This window comes from Hemicordylus capensis, chromosome 1, assembly GCF_027244095.1.
Source record: "Hemicordylus capensis ecotype Gifberg chromosome 1, rHemCap1.1.pri, whole genome shotgun sequence".
NCBI classification, from domain to species: domain Eukaryota; kingdom Metazoa; phylum Chordata; class Lepidosauria; order Squamata; family Cordylidae; genus Hemicordylus; species Hemicordylus capensis.
The window spans coordinates 238,401,799-238,424,177 of NC_069657.1; the positions used below are offsets into that span (position 1 = coordinate 238,401,799).

Here is a 22,379-nt window from a genome sequence, read left to right on the forward strand (position 1 = left end):
ACTTGAAACACATCATGTACCATCATCATGTACACTTACATGTATACACATCATCTATATCATCACGTACTACTCTGGAATTCCATGACGACCAGTAAATGGTGGACTACACAATGGAATGTCTGAGAATTGGCAGGATCCACCCAAAATGGAGCCCTTTCTACTTTCAGTGGAAGAGATTTAACCATGTCCTCAACTCTACTACTGTAGTGGCTGGATTGTGCTAACATCTTTCTTATATACACCTGTTTGATGAATTTACATTAAAAAAACCTTTTTAGAATTGTTGTTCAGCTGCAAAAGAGAATATTATGATTTATTTATTTTTTGGCCAACCTTCAAACAGACAGCCTAGATTATATCTTAAAATACAGTACAGAATTAAAAACATATACATCATAGATTCAGAATCTTACACAAAAAGTGACCCTTTGGTGGATTTCTATAAACACCATTCTTTCTATTATACCACCCACCCCCCGCCCCGAAATACAAAGTGTGAGTTGCCATTTGCAGAACTGGGAACAACTTGATCTACTGAGTCACAATGACCTGGAGATGTTTCATCTCTTTGAAATACTAAATACACCCAACAACTAGTTGGCAACTAAATACATTTGGCATCTGAAGATTTCAAAATTCCTGGAGAGTCGTCAATTATTATTTTACATGAAACTGAAATCAACAGAAAAACAATAGCACTAATGTTAATGACTGACAACTCAACGCCAATTTTAAATCAAGGGGAATGCTGGTATCTTAAATTTTAATATAAATCCTGATCAAGAACTTTGGTGTGTTACCAAAAATGTTAAGATCACATCAGAAAAAGATGACGATAAATAATAATAATAATGATAATAATAATAATAATACCCTTAAGCAAAGAGTGCTCAGTTTGTTCAAAGTGAACACCTTAGGTAACGTCTCATCACAAAATAGGCCCTAAATTGGACCACTTTACCATTAATCTGGTAAAATGTATACTCAGTACATACGGTATATCAATATATTAAGTAGGGGTTGGATCACTATTTTCCATGTAGATTTTTGGAGAGCAATTTTAGCCAACTGATCATGACCTTATTTCCAACTTGGCCTGATTTAATGAATTTACACAACATCAGTTTCGGTCCCAAGCTGGGTCAGTTCCAGAAGTGGAAAGAACGATGGTTTTGACGTGGCTGAAATTCACCTTAGAAGAGATTAGTTCACTGAAGCTGCAACTTCCACACCCACAAACAATAGTACAGCATTGCTGAGGTTTACCCCTTCAGAATGATTGGGTGGATCACATAAACTGCTTGCTTGTGGAAAGGTGGCTTGCTAGGGGAAAACTTCATTCTCCTTCCTAACTCTCTGAAACTTCATGTAGCGTGTATAGATAGATAGATGGATGCATGGATAGATAGATAAATAAATATACAGTGAACATTCAAACATACAATCCCTGCTCCACTCCGGAAATGAGCCCTTAAGAGGGCTGTATTATACATTTTTTCTAAACATGCAACTTAGCTTTAACTTTACATATTGTCTTATGCACATGTCAAGCAGGCATAACTTCCATGAAATTCTCAAAGGTTACAAGATAATGAATCTGTAAATTGGGACAGTAATGGCTGTGAAATATAAAAGCAAGTATCTAGTTACAATTTCCCACACATATACAGTATATATACCTTGATCAATCACACATCTAGTCAAAGGTAAGCACATCAGCACACTGCACTGATTTCATTGAAAGAGATTCAAGCACATGCTTAACTCTTTCATTGAAATCAATGGAGCTTAAAAGTGCTAAGCTTTGGATGGATCATGTCTATAGTAATCTAAAATAGATCTAAAACTACTGGTTACAGTACAGCTCATACTTCTGCACTACAATTATTTACATTTTTTAAAAAATATACACAAATATATAAATGTTAACAGAGCACCACTTGTCCTCAACTCTTAAGAAGTAGATCTGCAAACCAGTAACATGATGGTTACTTCAACCCAGATGAGCTTTTTTCATGGATACTGGTTACATGGACCAAAAACAATTAGCAAGGAGGGAATAGGACAGGATGGAAGTTTAAGATGTTCAGCGTCGATATCATGATATTTGCAGCCACTATAAGGAATACAAAGTCATATGAAACCACCTGAGCATGTGCTGATGCACAGAATCCATTTCTTCTTTCCCATGACTATAGCCTTCTTTGATTTCAATGAGCTTTAAACTCCCTAATACTGGCTTGGGTGAGTCCTAACTTCTGTGACTGAAACTGTGCTTTGCTGCCTTATCCTTTTCACTTCAGCCCCCAATAATTTTCCAGGTCATAGGGCTCTCTGGAACAGGATGGTATGTGGGATTGTAGAAATGGGGGACTGACAAGGATTTCCAAATGGAAGTGCCTTCCATTTGCACAAGAACACATTAGGATTGAAGCCTCCACATTTGAACGTGGCCACAGACTGTAAAATTTTTTGATTTATATTTAAGATGACAATATTTCAAAGGCAAAAAGAACCTTCACTGAAATGCTTGAAAATAGTATTGAATGTTGCTTGACTCAAATATACTTAAAAGGAAAGTAGGGTTGTCCCAAGTTGGCATATGGGAATGCAACTATCTAAGCTCTATGGAGCTGTGGTGGCATTGCAATGACAGTGTTAAATAACAAATAATAATTAATGAGATGAGATAATCCCACCTTTAGATCCCTTTTGACATATCATCTGTTTTCAATCCAGTTCTCAAGGACATGCTTCCACATGCAAATAAATCCTTTACTTTCATAAAAAGCTCTTGATTTAAGCACACGTTCAAGTTTAGGGAAGTTGTGAATAAAGGCTGTTGGAGCTACTGAGTTCTATGCTATATAGACAGATCAATTTTCTTCAGAAGGTTTGAATTCTGTCAGATTAAAAACAAGCTCAGCCTTCATGGACCAAGACACAAAAATACATGGGCTCATGGAGGTATACAAAGGAATGATAATGATAACGGTTTGTATCTTTATGCTTCATGCAGTAGAACTTGTGGGGGTGGGGTGGGGAGGCTGGCTGATCCTGGAATACTAGTTTTTTCCCTAAAGAAATCTGAATGAATATAGTTAGAGTGTTACTCAATATTTATTTCCAGGTAGGCTTGCCAAGTTTTTTCCTCTGGCAGCCTCCTGTCTTTTAATAGCTGCATGTCTAGCAGAAATTCACCAAATATATGAAAATATAAGAATGTAAAATAGAATACCGAACATTTTGAAAAGGTGTGTTCCCCTTTATTTGTAACTGTATCACTGAACAGAGTTGATTTAAGCATTTCATTATAATGTTCTTTCCATTTTTTCTAATGTTATGATGCTTTAGATTTTGAGTTATATATTATTTGTTTTGCCTAGCCCAGAACAAACACATTAATTCAACAATAGAACCTCTTCCCAGCATGGGATGCCACACTGAATATTCAAGTAAGAGCGATTAGGACACAAGCAGGCATTCCTAAAACCAGAAGACGTCCTTGGATTCCTTTCCAGCTGGACACACTGGACAGACTTTGAGGGTACCAATGCTTTAACAGTTGCATAGGTGCAGTTTTCCCCATCATAGAATTTCAGTGATGAGAGGCATATTTATTCCTCTGGAGCGCTTAGAAGTACACTAGCACTCTCTCAACCCTTTAGGCATTAGCTATTCAACACCAATACAACAGACAAAACTCATATTTTCCTGTCAATCCACACTTCCAAATATCAACATGCATATGTATACAGACATACACACTACACACTCTACATACTGATAGCACTTATGTTCTATAATCATATGTATCTGGTAACTTACTATTCGGATGAATGTTCATGTTTTAAAATTGAAGCTGACAGTGTCATCCTCCCATTTGTCTCACTAGGATTCGTAGTTTCCACTCCTTAAAGACACACCCTGCAGTGCACAAGCAAATGCTTACCTTCTTCCAGTGTTCCAGTCTGCTCTGAAGCTGGCGACGGGGGTGGGGAAGGAGGCAGGTTAGCTGTCTCTTCAACTGCTAAAGATTGAACAGCAGAAATGAGACACAGTGATTAATTATTTTGATACCAAGATGTGTCAAAGTGGATGATCTGGATTACTATGATCTTGTAGTATCTGATAACACTTCAATAGTGAACTGGATCTGAGAGACTTTAAGTTCAGTCATATCATCTTATAACAAACTGAAATGCAGCACTAGGCTCACAATTCTATTCACATGTTTTACAATGTTTTTTTCTTTAATCAAAGTTACCAGTGAACATAATATGTGTTTTATTTGTTTGTTTACATCCCTGCAGTTTAAATGATTGACATTATGATTCCTATATGCCTTGAAGAAAACCTCATTCACAAGCCAAAAGCAGGAACACCATCCAAGCATGAAAGATTTGTGTATATCATTCAGGGGGGAAAAAACCCAAACATATAGAGGTGCCCAACCCGATGTTTAAGAATTCACTTACAGGTATCTGAAGAAATAACGTTTTATACTAACATTTTATTACTTGTATAAACTATTTAAAATATTTTCCCCTGGAACAGTTTCTTTTCATATGGAAATATTTAATTCCAAGCCTTGGAATATAACTGGAGGCTAGCCAATAGCCAAGGAAAGGCTCTCCACACTAGCCTCCTTCCAAATACCCAAGTCCTATACAAGAAGTGCATAAACAGGATAGGGACTGTGGCTTCAACTGGAACTAGGCCCATGTAATGCTTCCTAAGCATTTCCCTTAAAAATACTGGACATTACTCAGTCAATTTTAAGCAATTTCCCCCCATTGATTTCAGTGGGAAGTTTAAGGATATGCTTGATTTCTTCCACTGAACAGGTTTAAAAATATGTGATTGTGGAAGGATTGCGCCTGTTGTTCTTAGTTCCCTAGTGCACCTGATTTCAGAAAATGTTTTTACAACTGCACAAGTATTTTTTCACCCAGGACCTGATTTTGTGCCCCCACCACCCCATTTCATGCTTCTGTATTGGTCAAAGACTGTAATAACGTTTATCTCGTTTTTACTGAGCTGGCCGCTTCTTCCACAGACCTGCAGAGTCATGTAACTGTTAAAGCTTATATTAATAGTTCGAAACTTGAACCAAACCCAAATAAATACATTGTACATAATAATATATAATAATAAATATATTATACAATGCTTTCCATATACAAAGGTTCACATTAGCTATCGTACTGCAGCAGAAGTTAACATTTTGTAGTATATTTTGATTCCTGGTGTGCAGCTCAGCTTTTACTGTGTGGGCTCAGTTCTTTTGAATATAGTTTAGGGAAGTACTTAAACACATGTTTAAGTCCATTTGCTCCTCTGAATAAAAATAATGCTCACATTACTGCATAACAATTCGGTTCTGCATATAAATAATAATTTAGCTACTTTTTCTATTCTGTCCAACAAAGAATTCTCTACACCCCGATACCTTGATAGTCTTTCATTATCAAAAGTGGTCCCCTCCTCCCTTTTGCATCTCTTGATAAAAATGTGACTGAATCAGGGTGAAAGACCCTCTATAAAATATAAATTAATAGTATTTTTTAAAAAAATATGGCAGGGGAAGGGTGAAGTTATTCAAAAGAAAAAGTAGTAGATTTTGAAATGCACATCTCCAGCATTAAACAAGGGCCATCAAAAATTGGGCATGACAAGCAGCATGCTGCATAATGTGTAGCTGGTAATCCTTGTAACTTCCCAGCAAGAAACACAACTGTAGTAAGTGATCTTATGGATAGGACTCCTGCTCTTGGACAACGCAGATATGTCAGCCTTCAGCTCTCAATTCTTAAAATGAATGAATGAATGAAAAAATCTAGGGCACAGCTGCAGTGCAAAGCTTGATGTTTCTAACACAAAATACAGCTGAGATGACTTGCTTTACCTAAAGGTAATGGCGCTGGCTGATGTTTGTGCTGGGCTTCTTTTTCCTGTTCCCCTTTCAGGACTGCCACAGCTTCAGCTGTTACTACTTGGACTATCCTTGCAGACACTTCTTCTGGGACAGTAGTAGAATTAACAAGACAAACAAAGGCATGTTAATGTGAGAGATAGAGGGAATAATATTTTTAAAGGAGTCTCATGTGAACAAGGATTTCAGGCTAAGGCTGCAATTCTAAAACTACTCCCTCTAGACTAGCTCTATTGTACTCAACATGGATTGCGGTAGAACAGTTTTAGGACTGCTACTTTTTTCCAAAATATTTTTCAGTGGATCATTTAAAAGCAATTGGCAAAGCCAGACTCACCACAGCATCTCAGTTACTAGCAATCATAGCCCTTCCTTTAGAGTAACTCCCAAGTAGTACTTAGTCTGGATTTCAGTCACTAAATATTGTTGTAGAGTAGTATCAAGGGTTGACAACTAGAGGACATGTGACTATTTGGGGGGGCCAAACAAGTTTTTTTGAATGTGTTGTGGTGTCCGAAGTTCTGGGGAGCAGCTGGAACATTTTGTTCTCTCAGAACACTTTGCTCTCATAGGCAGCTTCTCTTCCTCTGCCTCCTCCTTCCCCTTCCTATTGAACAGACCATCCATCCAATGGGGAAGCCAGAGGGGAGGTTCTGCTTCAGTGGCAGGTTGCAGAGCCACGTGATGCGGGGTCAAGGGTGGGTGGGCTGGCAGGTGCAGCTTGCTTCCTTCATGTGGTGGCAGTGAGAAGTTAGCTAACTTTACCCAGTTAGCAGATACCCCTGCTGAGTAAAAAGGCACCGTTTAAAGTGGTGAATCTCTTCTATTTATCATGGGGAGAGCAACTAGCCCTATCCAACCCCAGCACAACATCCCTTCAGTGGCTGATGCTGCTGTTACCTCACACTTCTTTTTAGATTGTGAGTCCTTTGGGGACAGGGGAGCATCTTATCTTTGAAAACCTTCTGTTGAAAAGTGGTATATAAATGTTTATAGTCGTAGAGAACAGCAACTGAGTGGGAGAAAATGCAGGCACCGCTGCACCAGCATACAAAGAGGCTGCCTGGGTAGCCAGCTGGCTGCCCTGCCTTGAGCCAAGAGGTGAAGTTGCTGGCCTAGCTGGGGAAAGCAGGTTGGGTGACCCACGTGGGAGAAGGACTGTGTGTGTGGTAAACCTTACCAGGAGATGAATTTACGGTTAAGAAGCAGGGGCCTTGAGAACTCTGCAGCTAGATAGCAGACTGAGCAGACATACAGCTCACCTGGTCATCAGCTTCACAATGGTGAGCTGGATTTATTCTCAAATTATCCAATTTTGTATCAGAAAATGAATATATAATACCAATAAAGATATGCAAATTGCATGCAAAGTGAATACTTTTTGGGGGGGTGAGGGTGAAAAGCATCCTCTATTTCCACTTCTTTGGTGATGGATTTTGACTTTTTTCACCATCTGGACTTGGCAACCCTAGTAGTATTGCAGGAAAACCGGGGCCTCACTCCCATGGTGAAATTACATGAATATTCTCCAATACAGAGACTGCATATCTACTTCCTGCATCATATGACAGGAAAGTACTATCCCTGTTCCCAGAAGAGAATAGTTTCCAATTTCTGAAATACTCTGGAGGTGGAGCCCAAAGCAGGTTCAGAGGTAGGTGGAGCATAGCAGTCGGGCGGGGGCATTGTAGGCAGAGCCAGAAGTCAAACGCAGTAGGTTCTGGCAGATTTTGAAATAGGGTTGCTAACAAGAAAAGCAAATGGCACGGATCATTTCTTTGTGATGGTGGTTTTGCTTTCAGGCCTGATGCAGAAAAGCAACAGGCAAGCCTCTTCCCGCCGCCGCCGCCCCCCCCCCCCCCCGCCCACAAGTTCCCTTCACCTCAGTTGTATTCCTTAGGTGAAGAGATAGCTTATTTGAAGGTCACTGCCTGCAGTTTTGATATTGCCCTGTGACTGAAATACATTAATAGGATTTCAGATTAAATTAATAGGATTTCTGATTTGACATATGAATTGCTTCCATTCTTGCCTGCACTTCAGATAAAATATTTCTCTATATATGGAGTTCTCTATATATGGAGAACTCCACAATTTTAAATGTTTGGCCATATGATGATGGTGCACTTGAGAAGTAATGAATCTACACAGATAAATTATATATTTTATACATCTGGTTTTGAAGCACAAGGAAATCACTGCCTATAAAATTCAGGCATACTGGAGAGATTGCTAGCATTTTCTGTATAAGACTGCTGTTCTAAATCAGTTATTTTCATCATTTCTCAAGTTAGGTGCCACTTTGGCAAAAACAAAAACAAGAACAAACACCCTTCAATGTTAGAGCCATTTGCCACTAAACTGACCTCTGTTCCATGTTGTGTTTTTTTCAGCGCTGAGGGGTCCCTTTAAGAAAAATGGAGACCTGTTGAGCCCTATGCCATCTTAGCTGACGTGCACGGAGCACTAGGAAGTATAGTCCTCTCTTGCACTTTCTCCACTGAACTCTATGGAGAAGTGCTGGGAAATACTAAATTTTCCAGCACTCCATGCACACCTTCGAAGATGACGCTGGGATTCCATTTCCATTAAAGGAACCTTCTTTATAGAAAAATAACAATAAATCATTAAAATTTAGTCCCTGTCCCAGCCTTGAATGCATTGAAGAGCTGGCTTCTGAACTTGCTGAATCTAGCAGAATGACTCATCTTCCAGAAATGTCTAATAAGACAAGTGTACCCCATTACATTTGTACCCCAAGTGTACCCCATTAAAAAAAAACCAAACAAGTATGTGTTTAGAATGCATTGTTAATTTTGTAATTCAATAGTTACTGTAAGCTGCTTTGAGTGAACAGAAAGACAGGTTGTATATAAACATCTTGTTTGGATTGCTGCCATTCATTGTACTTGGGGCTACCTTTGAAGACTACAGCAGCAAAATTGCTGACTATAACTGGGGGAATTGCTTATCTTGCTAATCTTAAAGCAACTGCACTGGCTCCCAGTCTCTTTCCACCAACAATTCAAAGCGCTGGTTTTAACTCTTGAAGCCCTAAATGGCTTAAGGTTTTGCTTGGGCACCTTAAGGCCCACCATCACCCACATGAAACTGCCTGGATATTAAAATGGTTCTTGGAGCCCCTCATTTGGGTCCCCTTGCCTTTGGAGATGATCTGAGACAGGGCCTTCTCAAGTGTGGTACCCTGATTTTGGAATGCTCTCCCCAGGGTGGCTTGCTGGTGCCAAGACTGATTTAGCACCAGGTGAAGATTATTTTTTTCTTGGATCTTTTAGATCAGGGGTTCCCAACCATTTTCAACAAGTGTACCTCTTCTGTCACAAACCTTTAGCTCAGGTGCACGAGAGAGAGAGAGAGAGAGAGAGAGAGAGAGAGAGAGAGAGAGAGCGCTCACACAGATGTAAATGTTACTGTTATAGGGCAGGCTACTCCAGTCACTGGCTTACAACCAGACTAAGGTATGCATGAGTGCTCCCACTGAAATTAATAGGACAAGTAAACTTGTCTCATTAATTTCAATAAGAATGTTTATGCGTATTAAAGTGGATGCAAGCCTACGTCATAACTGCAACATTTGTGTGTGTGTGTGTGTGTACATATATAGATGTCTGTATATATGTATGTGTCTACAGGAGGACCTCAATATCCATGGGGGTTCTGTTCCGCAGTTGTATTGCGGATATGGAAACTGCGAATATCGAGGCATTGAGTGAATAGGGAATTGGGAGTTAAGTTCCCGGTCACCAGTAAAATGGAGAAAAATGCTGGCTTTTGGCCAAATTGGGGTATGGGGGGGGACAATGCTTCTTACCATTCTTTGCTGCTCCCCCCGTGTCGCGCAATGCCCCCATAATGCCTGGAAATCAGCTGAAAGTTGACGTTTTGGGTTTTTTTAAAAAAATTGAGTCATTTTGTAATTTATTTATTTATTTATTACACTTCTATACTGCCCCATCCAAAGGCTCTGAGTGGTGCACAACAGGTAAAATACTACAACAAACAGTAATTAAAACAAACAAGTTAAAACAGTATCTGCACAACAGGTAAAATACTAAAACAAATGGGTTAAATATAACAATATAAAAACAAATCTAAAACAGTTCAGAGCCATTTAAAAACAATTTTAAAACCTTGGAAGACCAGGCCAAACAAGTAAGTCTTTAGGGCTCTCTTGAAGGCCCACAATGAGCCCAGACTACGGATATCTGCTGGGAGTGCATTCCATAGGCCAGGAAGAGCTACAGAGAAAGCCTGGCTCCAAGTCAACACCAGATGCACCAGTGGTAACTGGAGCGAGACCTCTCCAAATGACCTCAGCGTCTGATGGGGCTCATACAGAAGAAGGTGCCCTCTAAGGTAATCCAGACCTAAGCCATTTAGGGCTTTAAAGGTAATAACCAGCACTTTGTATTTTGCCCGGAAACATATTGGCAGCCAATGCAATTGGTTTAAAACAGGCAAAATATGGTCTCTCTAGGTTATCCCAGAGACCAGTCTGGCTGCAGCATTTTGAACTAACTGAAGTTTCTGAACTACGTACAAAGTCAGCCCCATGAAGAGTGCATTGCAATAGTGATGAAAATGTGATAGATAAATAAATAAATAAATAAATAAATAGTCAAGCCTGGAGGTTACCAGCTGATGCACCTCTGTTTTGAGATTGTTCTCTTCAAGGAATAGACACAGCTGGCGAATCGGCTGAAGCTGATGGAAAGCGCTCCTGCCATAGCCTCCATATCCACCTGGGATACCAGGAAAAGGCCTGGATCCAAGAACACTCCCAAGCTGCATACCTGTTCCTTCTTGGGGAGTGTAACCCCATCCAGCACAGGAAAATCTAACTCGTCCCTCAAATTCAGATCCTCCACAATGCGCACCTCCATCTTGCTTGTATTCAGCTTCAATTTGTTGTCCCTCATCCAGGCCATTACTGCCTGTAGGCACTCATTTCTAGAATAAATGCCATTTCCTGATGATGATAAGGAGAAATACATTTGGGTGTCATCAGCGTACTGGTAACACCCTGCACCAAATCTCCTTATGACCTCACCCAGTGGTTGTATATAGGTGATAAAAAGCATTGGTGACAGAATGGAACCCTGAGGGACTCCATATAATAGCTCCCATTTCGAAGAGCAACCATCCCCAAGCTCCACCATCTGGAATCTGCCTGAGAGATAGGAGTGGAACCACTGCAAAGCAGTGCCTCCTATCCCCAACTCCCCCTGGTGATCCAGAAGGATACCATAGTTGATGGTATTGAAAGCTGCCAAGAGATCTAGAAGAATCAACAGAGTCGCACTCCCTCTGTCAATTCCCCTGATAAAGGGGAACCTTTATCAGGCCGATCAAGACCGTCTCAATCCCATAGCCTGCTCTAAAGCCAGTATGAAATGGGTTCAAAGGGTTTGAAGGTTTGAGCCTCCAAAACTGGGTTGGAGTGGTAGGGACCCATGGGTGCCAACTACCACCCAAATCCCAAAGCAACTGGACACTCCTGTGATTTTTAATGATTAAAAAAAAAAGATTTTTCAATTTTTTGCATTTCCCCCATAGGGTATAATGGGGACTCAAAGGAGCAGATTATCCTCTATGCAGAGAACCTAGAGGCACAAAACTGGGGTGGGTGGTAGGCACCCAGAGGTGCCTACCACCCACTGATCCCCAAAGCAACCGGACACTCCTACAATATTTAATGATTTTTAAAAGATGTTTACATTTTTTGCATTTTCCCATAGGGGAATTTGAGGAAGCCCCAACTGCCCCAACTGGGGTGTGTGTGTCCTGGGCACTAAAGAGGGTTTGGGGGCAAGGCACCTTGTGCCACAACTCCCCCCCAGCAGCCCCAAGATGGTGGGGCTCATGGGTTTTTAATATATGTTTTTTAAGATTTTAGCCTGTCTCAGTGCAATGAATAGGAATTTCGCCCCCCATTCAACATATAGAGCAGTGTGTGACCTAATGAACTCTGTGTGACCTCAGAGTTCGTGGGCGTGGGAGATCACAATATGGGATCACAAGTGCGCTCTTTACCCCAGATTTGGAGTTGTGTATTTGCTTGGCCTGCACGTAGCCCAAGCAGACACAGAGCCGGTGTACCGCACAAGCAGTGCAGTACATATAGGTATTCCTGGCAGCCGGGACTCATTTTCCTGGCCTCCAGAAATCCGTTCTGCCAGGAGCCGTGTGGATCATGTGGGCATGCAAGCAGCGTGTCCCACACATTGACTAGAATCATCTCCGGGGAAGGTCCGTTCAATCTTGCCTTTCTGCTGCACTCTCCCCGCCCACAGAAATGGTCGTGTGCATGACAGTCAGCAGGGGAAGGGGCACTTCCCAGTGTATTGCACAGAGTGCCACATGCATTACTATTTGCTCCATGGGCAGAAGTCATGGGTGTGTGCTCAGTGCAAGGAACTCCTGGCCCTCAGGGAACAAATTCAATCCCTTGAGACCAAGGTGGCAGATCTGGAGAAGCTCAGAGAGACAGAGAGGAATGTGGACGAGACCTTCAGGGATGTGACAGAGGCATCGCACTCCAGGGCTGGTAGCTCCTCTGCTGTCAGGGAGAATGAAGGTCTTGGGCACGGAGGACATCGGTCTGAGGAAGAGGAAAATACTCCTTTAGAAGGGACCCCTTCCATGGATGATGAGCCCATAGTCTCTCACACAGGGGATACTCCTCTGGGGAGTGGGGGCCTCCTTGTAGTGGGTGATTTGATCATTAGAGGTATAGAGAGATGGGTTTGTGACCTGCGTGTTGACCGCACGTTGACTTGCCTGCCTGGTGCGAAGGTTGCGGACATCATGCAGCGTCTAGACAGGCTCTTAGGCAGTGCTGGGAAGAAGACAGCTGTCGTGGTGCACGTCAGCACCAACGATGTGCGGAAATGTAGTCGGGAGGTCTTGAAAGCCAAATTTAGGCTGATAGGTAGGGTATTGAAGTCCAGGACCCCCAAGGTAGCATTCTCAGAAATGTTACCTATTCGACGCGCAGGTACAGTGAGACATGCATAGCTGAGGGGTTTCAATACGTGGATGAGACGTTAGTGCCGAGAGGAGGGGTTTAGATTTGTTAGGCACTTGGATACATTTTGGGGCAAACAAGGCCTGTACAAAAGGGACGAGCTGCACTTGAACCAAGATGGAACCAGACTGCTGGCACTTAAAATAAAAAAGGTTGCAGAACAGCTTTTAAAATGACGCCTGGGGAACAGCCGATGGGAGCTGGGCAGTATCCCATGTGGCAAAAGCCATCCATCCTTTAAAGTGTGATGGTGCAAAGAATTCAGATAAAACAGAAGGGGACAGAGCGGAGCCACATAAAGAGCAGATGGGAGCCAGTGCCAGCAGGTCAAAGAGTCAAAAGAATAACATACATCAGGTGAGAGATTCAGCATATAAGTGCTTATATGCCAATGCCAGACGCCTCCGAGCCAAGATGGGTGAGCTGGAGTGCTTGGTTGCTAACGCATAAATAGATATAGTGGGCATAACAGAAACATGGTGGAACAGGGAGAACCAGTGGGACACTGTTATCCTTGGGTATAAACTCTATAGAAAGGACAGGGAGGGTGCCTTGGAGGAGGGGTAGCAATGTATGTTAAAGAAGGGATAGAATCTAATAAGCTAGAAAACCTAGGTGGACTGGAGTCCTCCACAGAAACCCTGTGGGTGACAGTACAAGGCCTGAAAGGGAACGTGCTACTGGGGACGTGCTATCACCCTCCTGATCAAAACGCCGACAGTGACTGGGAGTTGCAGGAGGAAATCAGGGAGGCGTCAAGGAGAGGCAGGGCTGTAATTATGGGTGACTTCAATTACCCATACATAGACTGGGTAAATTCACAGTCAGGTCATGACAAATAGGTCAAATTTCTAGATACGCTAAATGACTGTGCCCTAGAACAGTTGGTCTTGAAACCAACCAGAGAGAAGGCGACCTTGGACCTAATTCTGAGTAGCACCCAGGACCTGGTGCGGGATGTCAGTATCATCAACCCGCTAGGGAACAGTGACCATAGTGTGATCAAATTCAGCATACATGCGGGGAGAGAATCACCAAGGATGTCTAACATGGACATTTTGAATTTCAGAAGAGGAAACTTCTCAAAAATGAGGAGTATGGTGAAAAGAAAGCTGAAAGGGAAAATCAGGAGAGTCACTTCACTCCAGAATGCACGGAATTTACTCAAAACCACAATACTAGAAGCCCAGTTAGACTGTATACCCAAAAGGAGGAAAGGTATCACTAAGTCCAGGAGGATGCCAGCATGGCTAGGGTACCGTCAAGGAAGCCATAAAAGGGAAGAAGACTTCCTTCCGAAATTGGAAGGCCTGCCCAAATGAAGAGAACAGAAAGGAACACAAACTCTGGCAAAAGAAATGCAAGGTGACAATAAGTGGGGGGGAGAGTTTGAGGAACATTTAGCCAAAAGTATCAAGGGGAATAACAAAAACTTCTTTAAATACATCAGAAGCAGGAAACCCACCAGGGAGGCGGTTGGACCATTAGACAATGAGGGAGTGAAAGGGATTATTAAGGAGGATATGGAGGTTGCAGAGAAGCTGAATGAGTTCTTTGCGTCTGTCGTCATGGCAGAGGATACTGAGTATATACCTGTTCCTGAACCAGGCTTTTTAGGGATGGAGGCTAGAGAGCTGAGTCAGATAGAAGTGACAAGAGATTATGTTCTAAACTGTCTGGAAAAACTGAAAGCTAACAAATCACCAGGGCCGGATGCATCCATCCAAGAGTCCTCAAAGAACTCAAATGTGAAATTGCCAACCTCCTTGCTAAAATATATAACTTATCCCTGAAATCAGGCTCCATAGCAGAGGACTGGAGAGTAGGAAATGTAACACCAATTTTGAAAAAGGGATCCAGGGGCGATCCAGGAAATCACAGGCCGGTTAGCCTAACATCCGTCCCAGGCAAATTGATGGAAAGCATCCTCAAGGATAAAATTGAAAAGCACCTAGAAGAACAGGCCCTGCTGGGAGTGAGCCAGCATGGCTTCGGCAAAGGTAAATCTTGCCTCACCAACCTTTTGGAGTTCTTTGAGAGTGTCAACAAGTGTGTGGATCAAGGTGATCCAGTTGACATAGTATACCTGGACTTCCAAAAAGCTTTTGACAAAGTTCCTCATCAAAGACTCCTGAGGAAACTTAGCAGTCATGGGATAAGGGGACAAATACATGTGTGGATTGCTAACTGGTTGAAAGACAGGAAACAGAGGGTAGGTATAAATGGAGAGTTTTCACAATGGAGGGAAGTAAGAAGTGGGGTCCCCCAGGGATCTGTACTGGGACCGGTGCATTTTAATTTATTCATACATGATCTAGAAGCAGGGGTAAGCAGCGAGGTGGCCAAATTTTTAGATGATACCAAACTCTTCCAGGTAGTGAAATCCAAAACGGATTGTGAGGAGCTCCAAAAGGATCTCTCCAGACTGGGGGAGTGGGGAACAAAGTGGCATATGCAGTTCAATGTTAGCAAGTGTAAAGTGATGCACATTGGGACGAAAAACCCCAACTTCAAGTATATGCTGACGGGATCTGAGCTGTCGGTGACTGACCAGGAGAGGGATCTTGGGGTCGTAGTGGACAGCTCGTTGAAAGTGTCTACTCAATGTGCGGCAGCTGTGAAAAAGGCCAATTCCATGCTAGGGATCATTAGGAAGGGGATTGAAAATAAAACGGCTAACATTATAATGCCCTTATACAAAACTATGGTGCAACCACACTTGGTGTACTGTGTACAATTCTGGTCACCACATCTTAAAGAGGACATTGTAGAGCTGGAAAAGGTACAGAGGAGGGCAACCAAGATGATTGGGGTCTAGAGCACCTTTCTTATGAGGCAAGACTACAACACCTGGGGCTTTTTAGTTTAGAAAAAAGATGACTGCAGGGAGACATGATAGAGGTCTATAAAATCATGCATGGTGTGGAGAAAGTAGACAGAGAGAAATTCTTTTCCCTCTCACACAACACTAGAACCAGGGGTCACTCCATGAAATTGATTGCCAGGAGGTCTAGGACCAACAAACAGAAGTACTTTTTCACACAATGCATGATTCACTTGTGGAATTCTCTGCCACAGGATGTGGTGACAGCCAACAGCCTGGATGGCCTTAAAAGGGGTTTGGATGGCTTCATGAAGGAGAGGTCTATCAATGGCTACCAGTCAGAGGACTGTGGGCCACCTTCAGCCTCAAAGGCAGGATGCCTCTGAGTACCAGTTGCAAGGGAGTAACAGCAGGAGAGAGGGCACGCCCTCAACTCCTGCCTGTGGCTTCCAGCAGCATCTGGTGGGCCACTGTGCGAAACAGGATGCTGGACTAGATGGGCCTTCTTGAGCCTGATCCAGCAGGGCTGTTCTTATGACCTTTGAGCCTTGTTTCTGCATCAAAATCTTGGCCTTGATCTTGCAGCCACACACAGTTCTAAGAAGCAGACAGAGACTATCTATGACCTAGGTCATGCAGGATAAAAATTAAAGCACAAAGGGGTGGGAGGAGAGAATCGCTTTACTAATAATGGAAGATTTAATGTAAGGCATCCATAAAATAAAAACAAATTGCCTCTGGGGATTTTATCAAGCGAGGTTGAGTTTTTAGCACTCTTTTGATGGATATTTTTGGCGACACCCAAGGAACAGCCAATGCTGCAGAAACAGTCTTTCTACTGTTAATGACTGCTACAAAAACAACCCAGACATTTTGGTACTAATGGGCCCTATAAATAGCAGATTCAGTGGATAAGGCAAATCCTTGGAGGGTAGCTATTAAACTCTTCACAGTTGCCTTATGGTTCAGTTAAAGTTCAAGGGATTCGAATGATTTTAAACAAGCAAACAAACAAAAGGAAACTCAACCAAGTTCAATGTGAGGCGGGGTAAGCGCTCAAAAGCTCTGACATAGGGTTTTCACAATGATTTACTATTACTGTTAACACCATGATGCCATTAGAATGACAACATCAAAAACTGAATTAAGCAAATAACAAGTTATTGGATGCTGATCCAAGCTTATTCTGTGTGCATTCTGTCTGTTGGAACATGCTGGCAGTTCACATTTGATCGTGCTTGATGGGACTAAGGAAACAGCAACCTTCGGATGGGCTTTCCATTTGGTGAGCCACCTCTGCTGCACTAGTTCAGGTGGATCATAAACTGACAGGATATTGATTCAAAATATTTCCTTGTCTGTTTGCTAAATATGTACATTGATCACGGAGTGAGGGAAAACATGAGACAACTACGGGCGGGTGTGTGTGTGGGCAGGGCAGAACTCAAAACACTCAGGTCAGAGCAGCTGCATTGACTCAGCTCAAGGCTTGGTAGCAGCTAATCTATTGTTTTACAAAAGGGAAAAAAATAACGAGAAGCTGAATGGAGAACCTAAGAAACATATTGGTACTGGGCAGGCCTGTAACCAGCCTCAAAATAAAATAAAATAAAATAAAATAAAATAAAATAAAATAAAATAATTGGGGTGGATGGGGGGTGGGATTGCAGAAGTCAGGGAGGAAGGTTATAAAATGTTCAGTGAAAACAGTCAGTGAGGCTGGGAAGGAAAGAGAATGTTTTGGTGTGGTAGGTACACACACCATACCACCAGCTGGCTATGGGTCTGGTACTGGGATAATACAGGGAAACCTTTTGAATAGCATCTAGGTGTGATCTCATTAGCTTGTGGGAGGTTGGAACTTTGAGGGAAGGGGGGTGTTTAACTCATTCCTCTTCAGTCATTTCTCCACACAAAACTGATTCCAAAGATCCTTTGTCTTTTTCCCCATGAGGAAATATGCAAATTGACAGTACTTTTTGGTGGACAAAAGCATCAGGGGGAAAGGGTTAAGCAGTCCCTTCCCCCATTGCTCTTCCAAGACTGCTTTTCACACTGTAGTCTTTCTGACCCAAAAGATATGCTCATTAAAGCATTTCAATGTGGCCCACACCATCATGCTGATATGATGGTTTTGCTGTATGTAGGTTTGGCTATACAGGTGGGCCTCGTTATTCATGGACTTCCTATCTGTGGTTTCATATATTGGGCCCAAGAGACTCAGTTTCATTATCTGTGGGTAGAAAAATAGGTGAAATTTGCCTATCCATGGTTTTGAGAGGCCAGAAATAACCCAGAAATGACTTCTGATGTCATTACCAGGAGCCATTTTCCAGCAGAGAGCTATTTGGTGATTATTGAGCCATTTTTGGGGGGTGGGGTTGGGGAGGCATTGCTGGAGAGCTGGAAAATAAGGTACTGTTCTTTTCTTCTCTTATTCTGCTCCCCTTGCTTTTTTGGCCCTGGTTTTTGTTTGTTTGTTTAGGAACCTAACCCTCCCAATTCCCATTGACTCAAGGTTTCGTTATTTGCCGTTCCAGCATTTACATCTATAGGTGAGAATGGAACGACCACGAATAACGAGGGCCACCTGTATAAGTATCTATTATCCCATCTTGGAGAAGAACATGATCCACAGGTCAACCAAATAAAATAGTTTCCTCCACAGTCTTAAACAAGTTCTCTAAACATGCCTATAATTTTCATACAGCATCTATGGAAATTTTTAGACATGGGGGAAAATGGAATATACAAGTCTGACACCAGTCCATGCCATCACCAGATACGAATTGCAGATGTGGATTAAAAATGAGAATCAAATTGTGAAAACTTGAAAGTAGCACTCAAATCCTACATGTGGGATGTTTCAGCTGGGACAAAGAGAGAAATATGACCCTCTAATTTAGCTACATTTTAGTCAAGAAACAGGGGAAGGAGGTGTGATGAACAAATTAGCTACATTCACAGTTGTGATATCAGGAAATAAAAACAATTTCAGAAGGCTCTTTGTCAAGCTTCACAGCAGGGCACAGTGCAGTTTCCTGGGCAACCAACATTAATAGCTGCCAAGGTAGAATCTAGACAATAAAAGGAATAAGTAATTTTCAGCTCTTAGTTAAGTGCATATGCTAAATATATTTCTCAAGCAAGACAGAAAGAAAATCACTATTTGCCACATATAAACAACTTGAAAAATCTATAGTAGCCCTTCACTAAACTTTATTGCGCAATAATAAAGGCCAAAACTAAGCAAGTCTGCTTTATGGAATTTACACCAATATAACCTTTAAGGTAAAAACGTTATAACATTCAATAGAAGTTTTTGTTAACTAAGACAATAGCTTTCCAAGGTTCTTTTAACCATCTGAGTGAAAATGTAATAGGTAATCAGGAGTATCAGTAGGGCAATGGTTTTCAAACATTTTACCTTGAGGGAAGATTGGTTACCAAGAAACTCTAGAGCATCTGCCATGGAATTCTTGCAGAGAATTCTGAGATAGATTCTACAGTGACACAATCAGCTGGACTGTGTTATTTGCCAGGACTGCCAGACATCACGATCAACCCATGATGATAACTAAGAGTGTACTTTAAAATATATCCAAAGTTCCCCTGAAGATACACACATTTATGCAAGGAAGATTGGAGCAGGCAATCTGGCTTTCAGAAAAGCTTGCCTGCCCCCTTAGATCTTCTCACTGAAAAATCCTTGATAAGTTCCCTTGAAATCCCAGAGCAACCCCGAGGAGTATGGTTTGAAAATCATTAAGATAGTTTCAGTGGCCTTAAATTATTTCAGGTTGATGTTATGTTTGGTGCTGTAGGGAACATAGGTGTGGCTCAGTTCTTGCTCCAAAAGAATTGCAATCATAGTCAAGAAAGAGAGGTAGGGAGAAGTTGAGGATTTAGATTTACAGAAATGGCTGGTAATTACAACATTATTACAACTGTAACATGAAATATAATATATGCCTCATCTATAGTATTTGAAGCCAAGTATCCTGCATGCCTCGTGCATCTATCATTTTTCCAAGCAAACTCTGAGGAATGTTCTTGTATATCTCAGCTTCCCAATCAATAAAGCTGGTGTAGTGATATACCTTGTGGAAACTATCCTGTCTGTGACCTATGAATGGAAAGTTTCCCCAGGACCAATAACTCAATGTTGTTCTTACCTTCACATCTATCCAATTTGAGGCTTAAAAGATAAGCACTTGCTGGCAAATTAACAGCATGCTATGGAGGTGTGATCAAGAGGGAAAAGTGATCAAGGACTTGAGAGCTTTCCCCCTCTGGTTTACTGATATAGCCTTAACCTCAATGAGAGTAAGTAAAAGTGACTTCTTTTGAAGGAACTTTCTTGGGTGGCCCAAGATTGGCTTCAAGAAGCTAAAGTCTGCACTTTTCAATGACCTTTCTAATCACATTTCCTGCTTAATTACAGCTTCAATGCAACTAGTATCTGTGATTGCCTTCTCACCAAAAAACAAAACAAACAAAACCCATGTAAAAAGAGAAAACAGAAGCTGAATATGGCAATCATTCTCAGAGGTATGCTCTTCTGAGTTAAGGAATTCAGCACACCAGGGAACGGGGTGGGGCACAGTACAAAGGTGGTATACTCCCACTTCCTGCACTAGGCTTTGCTCCTACTGTGCTGCTGTGAACAGTATCTTTTCTATTCTCCTCACCCCCACCCAACTGAAGTGAAGTGATTATCCTCTCCTATATGATAATCCAAAATAAATGGGTTTAGTGCCGATGATGGTCAGTCATCAAAGGGTATAATCCTCCTCTACAGTCTGCGTGAAGCCCCCACTCAGCCCCATCTTACTGTACCTTGTACACATCTCATGCTCTAATGAGAATGTTAGTCTTATTGAGAAAATTCACCTCTCTAGGCAACTTCAAAGTAGTTTTAAAACTCATTTGCAATCTATATAGCGCTGATACAGTTGTGAAAAGGTTTTAATTAACATGTACAAACACACCTTCTCCACTGCCTCAAGCATTCCTAAATACCAATTTCAGAGATCGTATTTATGACCTTACTAATTAATCACTCCCTATCTTAGCAAATATAGGATTCATTTTATGTGGCTAGGCAGGGGGCAGGGTAGGAGTGGTTCTAAGTATGCAAAAAGTATACTGGGGATCAAAATAACCCCCTGGTCCCTCCCAAACTCAAAACTTAATGAGGGGCCAGACATGTGTGCTGTCCTCCTGCTGCACGGAAACCTGGTCATTTTTCAGACAGGGCTTTTAGCTCACATCTCCTCTAGAATAGAGAGTGTGTGTTCACATATAGGCCAGATTTACCCCGAAGTCCCTGAGAGCTATCAGGGAGAATTTCACACACAATTCAGGTTTTTCATGGCTTATTAGAATGTAGCCTGATTTATATATCCAGAGTTTAAAAAAAACCCCACTTTTTGTGTTGGTATTTTGGGGCAACCAAATTCGAAGTTAAGCCTTGCAGTAAGTTCACAGTAAAGCCTGCTGTGTGAAAATCGCCCTGGTGTGAGTGCACAGACATGAGCAATCAGCCAGCCGGGGCTGGGCGTTAAACAAGCAGAAGAGAAACAAGGAGTCTGCTCTTGTGTCCCTTCATGGGACTTGGGGAGAGACTTTGCTTGCCCCTTTCTGCAACTTTTCCAGCTTCATTTATTTAAAAAAACTCTTTTTATTTACTGTTTCAAGAGCATGTAAAGATAAAATAAATAGAGAATAAAACAATAAATCAGCAGATATTATCAAAGAGGCCATGCCTGGTCTGGGGACAAAAAAATATACAGTTTGAACAAAGAAAACTAAAAATGCATAGCACAAAGGAAATAAATGTAGGTTATCAAGTAAATGATCATGGTGGAAGGTTATCAGGAAAACAGTAAGATATGAGTACACTGAAATGCATTTAGCCAAATGTGTCTTTCCAAAAAACTGATGGGCTATGTGAGGTTTAGAAAGAGATGGGTCATGATGACAAGGTTCTGGAGAGCAGAATCTGGTGAGCCAATTTCTCTAGGAGAGCTAAGTGAAAGTACAAATTTTGTACAAACATGGATCAAGCACCTTCCCAGTCCAGTGCAATCTCCATACTCAGAAGAACCAAGATATGGATAATGGGCTGGATTATAAGAATGACTTGGGAAAACTAAAGAAGCTCCATCACATAAGCAGAGTGGGGAAGGTGCATTTTTTTTTTTGCTGAACCCCAGCTCTCCATGTTCCCTGAAAATCTGCTCCTGATTATTGGTGGACCCTCAGAAGCTGAGGTTTGGAGGGCGTATGGAGCTGAAAAGGGAAAGGGGGTTGGCAAAAACTGACCCTCCCCCTTTGCATGATGGAACTTCTTCCATTCACAAAAGTCATAGTTGGGATCCAACCCAATGAGCTTTTTTGTGGAGAATTCCCATATGAACCCAAATTAGCAGGAGTGCAAGTTTAGGCTCTGGATTAATGGTCTGAAGAGCAATTATAGAGAGTTCTTGAAAAAAATGTAACCAGAAGAGGACAAAGAATGCTTCCAGTGCTGTGGCTGCTGTTGCCATCCACGTAGGAACAGCAGA

General features: G+C 41.8%; 1 protein-coding gene across 22 annotated transcripts in view; it reads right to left on the minus strand.

The window, feature by feature from the left end:
• LOC128339466 (microtubule-associated protein 2-like) overlaps positions 1–22,379 on the minus strand; it is a 416,732-nt gene that overhangs the window by 82,834 nt on the left and 311,519 nt on the right. For 18 of the 22 annotated variants that reach the window (XM_053283451.1, XM_053283447.1, XM_053283445.1 and 15 more), the window contains 2 exons: positions 5,912–6,025; positions 3,956–4,033 (listed from right to left, as the gene is read on the minus strand). In XM_053283451.1, the coding sequence (XP_053139426.1) occupies positions 3,956–4,033; positions 5,912–6,025 (192 nt within the window). The remainder of the gene's footprint in view (positions 1–3,955; positions 4,034–5,911; positions 6,026–22,379) is intronic. The other 4 variants (XM_053283456.1, XM_053283467.1, XM_053283460.1 and 1 more) reach the window with 2 other exon arrangements.